Raw genomic sequence first — 12396 nt, 5'->3', positions numbered from 1 at the left:
ACTTCTCAAAATATAGCCCTCGGTCTGCCCCTTAAAGCAAACAATGGTTCTTGTCTTCCAAAAATGATGTTTTAGAATTTAGATGATATATTTAGAGATTATGCATCCCCTTTCAAGTGAAACTGTTTTAGCTTAAGACTGCCCTGGTTGTCTTGGAGGATGACTTATGCTGCAAAGTACTGTATATGCATTACAGGACTACTGTTTTATAATGGCTCTAGTCCTTACTGTCATGCTGTATCTAAAAATTATCCTTGTTTCCTGCAAGATTACATTTTTGCCTCTCATGCTGTTCAGTATCTACAGTATATGAAACTGAAATTGGGGAAATTCAATTAATAACTTTGCCCTACCCACCCCCACCCCCCAGTCATATTGCACCTTTATTATCCAACTTCAAAAGGCAATCACTGTCTTAGACATTGCTCAAATTTGGTAAAGTCCTGGATGAGGAAGAATGCACTGAGATTAAATCCAGACCAAAATGATTAGTTTTTGATCAATAAGAAATTAGACTTTGAGATGGAGATTTAGACTGGTTTGGTTGGTTTGCAATCCATATGCCGCTTCTATGTTGGTTGAGGTAGGCAGGATTTCCTTGAGTACCATTTGGTTAAGGGAAAGGGAGGGTTTTGCCTTCTCTGTCTGCTCAAGATCCCCATGTACAACTGATGGGCTACTGTGTGACACAGAATGCTGAACTCGATGGGCTTTGGCCTGATTCAGCATGGCTCTTCTTATGTTCTTAATCCCCATGAAAGGAATGCTTTCCAGTTTGAAAATATCCCTTGATCAGGGGTGAAATGCTCTCGGTTCACTCCCATAAGGCTCTGCCTGTATGCCGCCATTTGGGTTCTGTCACCCTCTGCAAATGTGCAAAGCATTCTGTGCATGCGCAGAGGGTAAAAGAATCCAAGGTGTCCGGGTGGATGGGTGGAGTCTCACTCTTCCTTCACCACCGATGACTAACAGACATGAGCAAACCGGGAGCATTTCACCTCTGCCCCTACCCTCACCTGTCATTGAATTCAGGATGGCTGTGACATGGGGCACATTTATGCAATTAGGACTACTACATCAATTACAGTATTACATCATCCGTTTTTGAGATGCTCAGACTTGGCAACAGTTATCCACACCTTGGTTACATTTCATCTTGATCTTTGCAGTGCATTCTAGACAGTGTGATCTATGCTGGGTTACCCTTGAAGAATTTGCAGAAGCTGGAACTAATATAAAATGTGTCAGCTAGAATGCTATACAGAACAAAATATATGAATTATAGGATGCCTCCATTGAAAGAATCACAGCCAGTGATCTAGTGGATATAATTTAGAATGTTATTTTCACCCCCTAAGGCCTTGAAGAGTTTAGGATTTCCTGATATCAGGAGTCATCTGGGAGCCATGGTGGTTCAGTGGTTAGAATGCAGTATTGCCGGCAGACTCACAGCCAGGAGTTCAATCCTGACCAGCTCAAGGTTGACTGAGCCTTCCATCTTCCGAGGTTAATAAAATTCAAGATCATATTGTTAGGGGCAATATGCTGACTCTGTAAACTGGTTAGAGAGAGCTGTAAAGAACTATGTGTTATGTGTCTAAGTGCTGTTGCTATTGGTAAACTGGAATTCATAGCTTCCATTATCTTCGGAGAAGGGTGGCATACAAAGCTAACAAATCTCAATCTTAATAAATCTTAATACACTTGCCTTTGAGTCTCCTGGTACAAATACTCTAACTGATATAACTCCCAAGTTGAAGTAGATAATTATTAAACAGACATCAAAATATACTTCTCATTATTATTCTTCCACTGGAATCTTCTTATTTCTCAGTTCTTGAGTAGTGAATCCAATCTATTGTCTACAGCCTTATTCACTAAGGCTCCATTATTCTTACTATTAGTTTTTTCATTGTTCCTATCACCCATCTCCTCCCACTTATGATTTTATGACTGTAACTTGTTGCCTGTATCCTTATGATTCATATTAATATTTCTTTCCTGATTGCTTATTTGTACCCTATGACAATCATTAAGTGTTGTACCTCATGATTCTTGACAAATGTATATTTTCTTTTATGTACACTGAGAGCATATGCACCAAGACAAATTGCTTGTGTGTCCAATCACACTTGGCCAATAAAAAATTCTATTCTATTCTATTCTATTCTATTCTATTCTATTCTACTCTAGTCTAGTCTAGTCTAGTCTAGTCTAGTCTAGTCTAGTCTAGTCTAGTCTAGTCTAGTCTAGTCTAGTCTAGTCTACAGTTCATTGTCCATTGTCCATAGCTCTACATTTCTTCAAGTACTTTCTTTGTTGGAATACTTTTTCAAAAAAATTAGCTTACCTTGATACATCTTGTCACGCTGAATATTGCCAGCCACAGAGGCATTTAGTAATTAAATAGTTAACTTTGTGTGCCTTATTAAGATCCTCCTATTATGATGTAATATCCTGCAAAATCTAACATCACTTCCTTCTTCTTCATCCTAAAACTCCATTCCCTTTTCTATCCTCCATCATGTAAGACATATTTGTTATGTTGTCCCTCGAGACATGTTTTATTTTCTACTTTTATAATAAAAGAAATCTTGTTTTGAACAAATGACTAAAGGCTTCTATCCATCGCCTCCATGGGATTAAGGTTCAAACGGACTTTAATTACTTACAAACCACAACACATCTGCTAGGTACCTTTTCTAGTAGAAATATTAGATTTTTTTTTTCTTTCTCTCTTCAACCATTTTATTTCCCAGATCTTTCAAGTTCTTGTACTCTGGGTTTCCTTACCATAAATTCTTATTGCTGATATTGTTTTTTAACTTAGGTGGTATATAACTGACAATTTTATCCAAACTGGGCAAAACTTTGATAAGATGTTTCACTTCAACAATGCCTTAAGCAAAGATTATTTTCAAAGTTGCTTCTTGAAGCAGTACAACGCCTCAGGTCTAAAGAGTGAAATGTCAACCAATTTTGAAATTGTAGCACTCTAATGATTTTTTTTTCATATCCTATCTGGGACATAACACTGCACACTTTCATTTTCTGTTTCATTGGAAAAAGAGTATGTATGTATGTATGTATGTATGTATGTATGTATGTATGTATGTATGTATGTATGTATGTATGTATTTACGCTGCTCAATTCCAATAGACTCTGGACAGCATACAAAACTAGGAAAGAAAAGTCTATGAAAACAGCTAAACAGCTATTTAAGATATATTTCTGTGCTGTTTTTACTAATATTGAGTCAGTAGATGGCACAGTACTGTATTTCAAAAATGCACCATAAGCACAGTGTGTTAATTCAAACAGTTAATTCTTTACATTTAAATTCTAATTAAATTTTGGATAGGAAATGTCAATGCAGGCTGAAAATTTCTCGCTTGGTTTTTAAATCTGTTTAAAATATTCTTCCCCTGCCATAATTGGTCTTTTTTACATAAAGATAGGAAAGGAGGTCTCTTTGTTTAAAGCATTCTGCAGATACATTTATTATTCAGATAGATTCTCCCTGGGGAATTTGAGATGAATAGGAATACATTATCAAACTTCATCAGAAAGGAAGAAAAGATGCACAAGGACAACGTAGCATCCTATCAGCTGTCATATTTCTTTCCAGTTCAAATGTAACCAATCAAAACACAGCCTGCTCATTCAATCTTTTCAGGAGTAAAGAAAAGTAATTTGTAAAAAGCCTGAATTAATGACAAGGAGGCTTGTTGGGTCATCTCCAGTGTTAACAGAAAACTCCAGAAATCTGCATTTGTCAGTCACACATCAACCCTGCTCTTTTTTTTTTTTTTTTGCTTACCAACAACTTGTGACTGACAGGCCCTGAAGGGAAAATAGGAGCATAAACCTGGCTATTACCGAGGTTCTTCAAGAGAGCAGAGGGGTTTTTTCTGCAGAAGCAGCTGTCAGAGAAACATACTTTCTGTTTATAATCCTTCCACTTTGCCTAAGGGCAGTATCTTTCTTTCAAGTTGACATTGGCAGGTATCAGTGGACTTTTCAATGACTTGTAGCTGTTAAATCGTATAGCTTGAATTTCAACTGACTGCCATTAAAGATCTATGCCTATATACTGCTCAAAAAATAAATAAATAAAGGGAACACTTAAACAACAGAATATAATTCCAAGTAAATCAAACTTCTATGAAATCCAACTGTCCACTTAGGAAGTAACACTGATTGACAATCAATTTCACATGCTGTTGTGCACATTCAACTTTGTACAGAACAAAGTATTCAATGAGAATATTTCATTCTTTCAGATCTAAGATGCGTTATTTGAGTTTTCCCTTTATTTTTTTGAGCAGTATATTTTGCTCAGTCTACCTAGCAGTTAAGCCACCCACATGCAAGCATATTGTTATGGGTAGAATATTCATTTGGGAATGTGAAACTATTTATATTTTCTTTTAGAATGAGAACAAAGTATACAATTACAACTATTTACAAGTTGTCTTCTGTTTCTTACCCCACCCCACCCCAAAAATTGGATCCGTGTTCTATGCATTACACAAATACTGGTCAAAGCAACGTTTGATTAGTAATCTAAAATAAAAGGCACTGCTAGTTTTCATAAATGCCCCAGGTTCCTTGTGTTGTACATACTCCTGGTCAGTTGGAGGATGATGAAGATATTGAGGACTCGGATTCAGATAGTGTTCATGAATTAGTGGGGGGGCAGGGTTACAGGTAGTAGAACAGGTGGGAGGCCAGCCACAGGATGGGGCTATGAGTTCAGGATCTAGCGAGGGAGAATCAGACACTCGCTGGGTTAACCCTAAATTCAGAAGGGCCCAAAAACGTAGAGAACAGGTATCTGGAAGAAGATATTAAGGAGAGGAATGGGTTAATTACGGTAGTGATGTATTTGGCACGTCAGGGGGTCAGTGGGGAAGAAGGGTGGAGTTTCAATGTTGCCGAAGAGAAAAAATGGAGGTTTTTCTTGCGGCTCCCAAGTAAGCAAAAGTATTCTGTGTTGATTAACAGTCAGGACTGCTGTTTTAGAAATCATGCTGTTAGGAAAATAAATCTTGTTAAGTGGAGAAGGAGAAGGAATGTGAGAAATGCAGTTAAGGGAGATAACGGACCTACAGAAAAGTGCCTGTATGAAATGTGTTTGAATTCCAGAAGAGCAGAGAAATAAATGGAGTTTCTTCATTCGTGAAATAATGCATTTAATAAGAGTTATTTGTAATTGCTAAATTTCTACCAGAAACCAAAACACCTTGGAGAAGGACAGCCTAGAAATCCAAATAAATAAAAATAACGGTTCTTTATTAGTCAAACCTCTCCATCTTACCTCAAAGATAAATTTTGAACTTCCAAAATTTGTCTTCTGCTTCTGCCAAAAGTTATCAGGCTTGATTATCAGGGCAACATGGATTTCTGCAGGAAAGGCCTCCTGAAGAGTCTTCAGGAGAGGTTTGATCAGGTCCCACTTAGAGCCCCTCATATCGATGATGACTGTGAAACCACGTTTGCAGACATCTTCACTATAGGGATTAAACATTGAGTAAGTGATATCCTGAGTAGGTTTTAAAAATATGAAGTATCCATTAAACTGACATTTTATCTCCTCTATAATCTGATTCATATATTTACCATACATATTCCAGATCAATAACCATTGTTCTTTTCCTAAATACGCTCCACTACAAAGTTAAAGCATGAACTGGACAACTCACGCATTTGCTCAACTGCCTGTGCATTAATTTACCTTTTGATTAACCCCCTGATATAATTCATTGTGATTCACTATATAAGAGAGATTAAGTACTAGTTTCCACAATATCATGAAGTGAATTTTTAAGTGTGAATGAATTTGATACTATGCATCTCTTCAAAATATCTAGCGGACCTTGAAACAATATACTTGACATGCAATGGACTGATTTTTCTAAGTCAAGTAGTTTTATTAGCTTAAAGATATCATCAGTCTAATGGCATACATTTGTGTCATTTGTGTAATGACATCATTAAGCTGATTATATGGTGGCATACTTTTGCACTTCAAAAGACATTTGTAAATAACAGAACCCGCTCCCCTAATTAGAACTAAAATAACGTATCTCCAAATTATTTACAATTTGTAAAACACACACAGTCAATCTTTATTATTCATGCGTTCATGAAACATTATTAATGTTTTCAAATTCAAATTCACTCTCTCACTAAAATGTATTGAGAATTTTATAGGAAGTAAAGTAAAAGACGTATCTAAAAAAGGAAAAGAAGGAAGTGCAAGAAAAGAAGAAAAAAAGAAAGAACCAGTTATAAGCTGGTTGCCAAACATCCAAAATGCAATCACCTGATCACAGAGGTGTGTGTGTGTGTGTGTGTTTGTGTGCGATACCTGTCAAAACCAGAGTATAAGTATCTCTGGGGGGGATCTATTGTAACTTTGAACAATTGCTATGTAACCTATCACTAAGCAAGAGCTATCTGTATCAGAACATGGGATACAAAAGCCAAGAAAACATTCCTGATAGTAATTGTCCAGGAATGTCAAAAGTATGTACTGTATTACGAGTATGAAGCTTGTACAGCAAAGTTCCAGTTCTTCGGGATGCTGTGTTTAGCATTGCTTGGAATCAAAACAACACAGACTTTTACACAAATAAGCCTGGGCAGCACCAATATTATATTGATCAAAATTCTTACATTACATAAAAGTTGCAATGATATATAGCGCCAATACCAAAATGATATATATCAACATAGCTACAATATTGCAGTAGCACAGATTTTTAAATTAATAACTAAGATGCTGCATTCAATTGCTGATGCTCAAATGCTGTAAGATAATGAAAATTTAATGAAAATAATGAAAATTTAACTAATTGTATTTTTAAAGAAAATGTTTAAACATGGAAGCACTGTAGCCTGATATGAAGATCCGTCATCTCTCAGAATTGTTATACCAACCATTGACAGTCTCAAAACAGTGCAGTCAGGCTGTAGGGAAAGCAAGTACAATGCTTGGCTGCATAGCTAGAGGTATAACAAGCAGGAAGAGGGAGATTGTGATCCTGCTGTATAGAGCGTGGGTGAGACCACATTTGGAATACTGTGTTCAGTTCTGGAGACCTCATCTACAAAATTGATATTGATAAAATTGAATGGGTCCAAAGATGGGCTACAAAAATTTTGGAAGGTCGTAAGCATAAAACCTATCAGGAAAGACTTAATGAACTCAATCTGTATAATCTGGAGGACAGAAGGAAAGAGGGGACATGATCAAAGCATTTAAATATGTTAAAAGGGTTAAATAAGGTTCAGGAGAGAAAGTGAACACAAGAACAAGGGGGCACAATCTGAGGTTAGTTGGGGGAAAGATTAGAAGTAACGTGAGAAAATATTATTTTACTGAAAGAGTAGCAGATGTTTGGAACAAACTTCCAGCAGACGTGGCGGGTAAATCCACAGTAACTGAATTTAAACATGTCTGGGATAAACATATATCCATCCTAAGATAAAATACAAGAAATAGTATAAGGGCAGACTAGATGGACTATGAGGTCTTTTTTTGCCATCAATTTTCTATGTTTCTATGTTTCTATTGTGTATACTAATCTATAGATTTTATTTTCTAAATAAGTTACAATTAACAGGAGGCTATTTTGCCAGTGGCAAATCACCCAGTATGTATGTATGTATGTATGTATGTATGTATGTATGTATGTATGTATGTACAGTATGTCTGTCTGTCTGTCTGTCTGTCTGTATGTATGTATGTATGTATGTACAGTGTTCCCTCGATTTTCGCGGGTTCAAACTTCGCGAAATGTCTATACTGTACCACGGTTTTCAAAAATATTAATTAAAAAATACTTCGCGGTTTTTTTCCCCTATACCACGGTTTTTCCCGCCCGATGACGTAATATGTCATTGCCAAACTTTCGTCTGCCTTTAAAAAACATTTTTAAAAATAAACTTTAATAAATAAACATGGTGAGTAATAATCTAAATGGTTGCTAAGGGAATGGGAAATTGTAATTTAGGGGTTTAAAGGGTTAAGGGAAGGCTTGGGATACTGTTCATAGCCAAAAATAGTGTATTTACTTCCGCATCTCTACTTCGCGGAAATTCGACTTTCGCGGGTGGTCTCAGAACGCATCCCCCGTGGAAAACAAGGGAACACTGTATTTGACTTCTATGCTACCCTTCTCGAAGCGACTAAGGGTGACGTACAACATAATGAAAACAATGTATGATAAAATCTAATTATTGTTTAAAAAATAATTATTAATAAAATTGTAAAAAAAGCCATATGCAGTCATTCCCATTCATTCAATTCAATCATTCACAACATCGGCCGGAGACAATCTCGTCTCTCACAGCCCCCATGCCTGCCCGCAGAGGTAGGTCTTCAGAGCTTTACGAAAGACTAGGAGGGAGGGGGTGGTACGTATCTCTGGAGGGAGTTCATTCCAGAGGCCCGGGGCTGCCACAGAGAAGGCTCTTCCCCTAGGGTAATTAACTAATAGCATCCCACAAGTAGCTTCAGATGTTGCACATTAAAATACAGGGCTCAGAGGGGTGAGGTTCTAGGGTAATGTCTTTGCTCTAATTAAAGAATTAACCAAAAACAAAATGGCCTTTCTGACATTGGATGAAGCAGCTCTGTCACAGGAATGGCATTTCAAGTGAAACAATGATTTAGATTATGTGTAACAAAAACCTCTCAAATATCTCTGTATTTTGAGTACAGTATACCTGCTTCTATCTATCAAAATGAACTGTCCCCAGTGAAACCTTAAATGACATCTTTCTACTTTCATGCCTTCCCTCCAAATTTAATTAACAATTACTCGAAGCCTCTAGATAATCATTAAAGTTTCAGGTATTACATGTCTGCAAATATTTCTTTTTAATTTAGCCTTTGAGATGGACCGTTGAACTTACCTGAACGGTCTTCTCGATGCACTGCGAGGAGAGTCCAACATGGGTGATACTTCAGCCTGATTGGTTAGGAACTGAGTTAGATTAGCATAATAATTAGCTCCGCCCTGTAGCCACCCCCCTATAGCTCAGTCAAGAAAAACGAAGGAGTAGTGCAATCAACACAACTTTATTAACTCAACAATAAAACTCGACTGAGCCCCTGGGCCAAATGGCCGGGATGGGATTGGACTCTCCTCGCAGTGCATCGAGAAGACCGTTCAGGTAAGTTCAACGGTCCTTCTCCAATGCACTGCTGCGGAGAGTCCAACATGGGATATACCCAAGATCAAGATAACAGGGCGGGAGAAGGCTGGACCAGGGGCGCATGTAATTCACACACCCTCTGCAGCACTCTCCGGCCAAAGGCCGCATCAGAGGACCCAAATGAGTCCAGTTTGTAGTGTCTAATGAATGTATTTGGGGTGGTCCAAGTCGCAGCTCGGCAGATGTCCTCCAAGGGAGCCTGCGTGGACCACGCCGCAGAAGTTGCCGCACTCCTCGTGGAATGCGCCGTGACATTCTCCGGTGCTGTTCGTGATCTTGCCGTATATGCAGTAGTTATACAGGAAGTCACCCAGCGACTCAACGTTGTAGGAGATACCTTGGCTCCCATCGTAGATGTTGCAAAGGACACGAAAAGAGCCTCCGTTCTTCGGAATGTGGCCGTCCGGCGAATGTAGATCTTTACCGCTCTACGCACGTCTAGCTTGTGCCAGCGTAGTTCCAGCGGGTGGTTCCCCTGTGCGCAGAAGTCAGGGAGAACAATGTCATTGGACCTATGAAACAAGGTGTTCACCTTTGTCAGGAAGGTTGGGTCCAGGCGTAACACCACTCTATTGGGGTGGAAGCGGCATAAGTCTGGTCTGACCGAAAGGGCCGTAAGTTCGGATACTCTTCTGGCCGATGTGATGGCCACTAAGAAGGCTGTTTTGAAAGACAATAGTCGAAGTGAAACAGTACGGAGCGGCTCGAAGGGAGGCGCTGTTAGGGTGTCCAGGACAAAGGAAAGGTCCCATGATGGAAATCTGTGTACTGTTGGAGGCCGGAGATTGGAGGCTCCCTTGAGAAAATCCCTCACCCAGGGGTGATGGGAGATGGATCTCCAGTCATTAAGCTTGACTATGGTGGAGATTGCTGCCACCTGCCTGCGAAGGGTATTCGGGGCTAGCCCTTTGTCCAAGCCTACTTGTAAGAAGGTTAGCACGTGGTCCACTGATGCTGATTGTGGATCCACTCCCTTAGCCATGCAGAATTGGAAAAAGGCTGACCAGGTGGCCTGGTATATCCTTGTGGTGGAAGGCCTCCGGGCTGCCTGAATTGTGGCTATTACGTCCTCCGGAAGTGCCGCTGCCTTCATTCTGGTCCCCTCAAGTGCCACGCGGCAAGCTTCCACCACTGGGGGTCTGGATGGCAGACTGACCCCTGGCTGAGGGAGACCAGGCTGATTGGAAGCCGCCATGGTGGTGATGTTGACAGGTCCATCAGGTCCGCGAACCATGGGCGGCGTGGCCAGTAAGGTGCGATTAATATTATCTCCGCTCTCTCCGCTATCAGTTTTGCAATTGTCCGATGGATGAGACATACTGGTGGAAAGGCGTACAATAGGCCCTCCGGCCATGGGCTCCTGAGGGCATTGACCCTCTCGGCTCCCGGTGACGGGAAGCGGGAGAAAAAGCGTTGCAGGTGAGTGTTGTCCGACGTGGCAAACAGGTCCACTAGCGGCTTTCCATACCTCCTTATCACAGCCTGGAACGCCTCCTTTCCCAGGTGCTACTCTCCTGGGTGTAGGGTGGACCTGCTGAGCCAGTCCGCCTGCACATTGTCCACTCCCGAGATATGCTCTGCTCTGAGAGATAGCAGGTTTGACTCTGCCCAAGACATGAGGGCGTTGGCCTCCTGCATTAGCCTGCCCGACCTCGTTCCCCCCTGGTGGTTTATGTGGGAACGAGTGGCCACATTGTCCGTGAGTACCAGTATATGACTGGCCTGACACTCCTTGTGGAAGGCTTGAAGAGCTAGGAAGACCGCTCTCAGCTCTAGAAGATTGATGTTGGTGTCTTCTAGATCCGCTGAAGTCCACAGTCCCTGTGTCACCTGTCTCTCCGAGTGTGCTCCCCAGCCCGTGAGACTGGCGTCTGTGGTGATGACCAGTTCGGTTGTCCTCAGGAAGGTGGAACCCTGAAGCAGGGCCGACGAGCGCCACCACGGGAGGGAACGTCTGACCACTCTCGGTATTGACACTAGGCGATGAGAGTGGCTGGATCGACTTCGTTGGTAAGGAAGGAGAAACCACTGTAGGGGCCTGGTGTGGAGACGGGCCCAAGGGACAATCTCGATGCAGGAGACAAAGGTCCCGAGCACCTGCGATAGGAAGGCCAAGGATGCCTGCTTTTGCTGACAAAGAAGATTTACCATCTCTCGGATCTTTAGTCGACGTTCCTGGGACAGAAAGACCTTGCCTATTTGGGAGTCTATCACTGTTCCCAAGTGAGGGATACATGTAGTGGGAGTCAGATGACTCTTGAGGAAGTTGATTGTGAAGCCATGATCCCTTAGGGCTTGAATGGTCACCTGTAGATCTGACTGTGCTCTCTCTGGATCCCTCGATAAGATGACTATATCGTCCAGATACGCCATCAGGCGCACTGAACTGGATCTGAGGGATGCCGTTAAAATGTCCAAGAGCTTCGTGAAAGTCCGCGGTGCGGATGACAGACCGAATGGCATTGCCCTGTACTGGTAGTGAAGGTCGTTGATGCAGAACCTGAGGTATTGGCGGTGGTCTGCGTGCACTGGTACGTGGAGATATGCCTCCTTTAGATCTATGGAGGTCATCCAATCGCCTCTTCTTATGCAGGCAAGAATAGTGTGGAGTGAATGCATTTTGAACCTGACATACTTGATGTACAGGTTGAGCTGCTTCAGGTTCAAGATCAGCCTGCATCCCCCCGAGGCTTTTGGTACCACGAAAACTATCGAGTAATACCCCGTCCCCCGCTGATCTGGGGGGACCGGCTCTATAGCCCCAATGTCCAACAGGTGCAGGACCTCTTGCTGCAAGAGAGCCCTCTTGTGGGGGCAGCTGGTCCAGGGACATTGGATAAAACGCTGAGGTGGTGGGTAAAGAAAATTGAGTCTGAGACCCTGGTAGACAGTATTGAGGGCCCACGAATCTGTGGTTGTACCGCTCCAAGCTGAGGCAAATGCCTGGAGGCGGCCTCCAATAGGGATCTCCATAGCCCAGTCATTTTTGTCCACGGAATCCCCTCTGGTTGGTGTTTCCGAAGGGTTTCCTGGATTGCTGGTACTGCCTACCCCTATTGTTGTATCCACCTCTGTTACTCCTGAACGCGTTCTGGTTGTATCCACTGGAGTAAGGCCTTGGATTCTGTGTGCCCGCCGTGGCAGGCTCCTGGCGAAAGGGCTGGCGG

General features: G+C 41.6%; 1 protein-coding gene across 1 annotated transcript in view; it reads right to left on the bottom strand.

Annotated features, from left to right (window-relative positions):
- LOC139168050 (kalirin-like) overlaps positions 1-12396 on the bottom strand; it is a 408535-nt gene that overhangs the window by 26664 nt on the left and 369475 nt on the right. Inside the window, exon 4 of the mRNA XM_070753397.1 lies at positions 5322-5514. Within this exon, the coding sequence (XP_070609498.1) occupies positions 5322-5514 (193 nt within the window). The remainder of the gene's footprint in view (positions 1-5321; positions 5515-12396) is intronic.

Source organism: Erythrolamprus reginae, chromosome 1 (genome assembly GCF_031021105.1).
Source record: "Erythrolamprus reginae isolate rEryReg1 chromosome 1, rEryReg1.hap1, whole genome shotgun sequence".
In the NCBI taxonomy this organism is placed as follows: Eukaryota; Metazoa; Chordata; class Lepidosauria; order Squamata; family Dipsadidae; genus Erythrolamprus; species Erythrolamprus reginae.
Note: the sequence above shows the minus strand (reverse complement) of the source record. Positions and strands in the feature narration are given on the sequence as shown.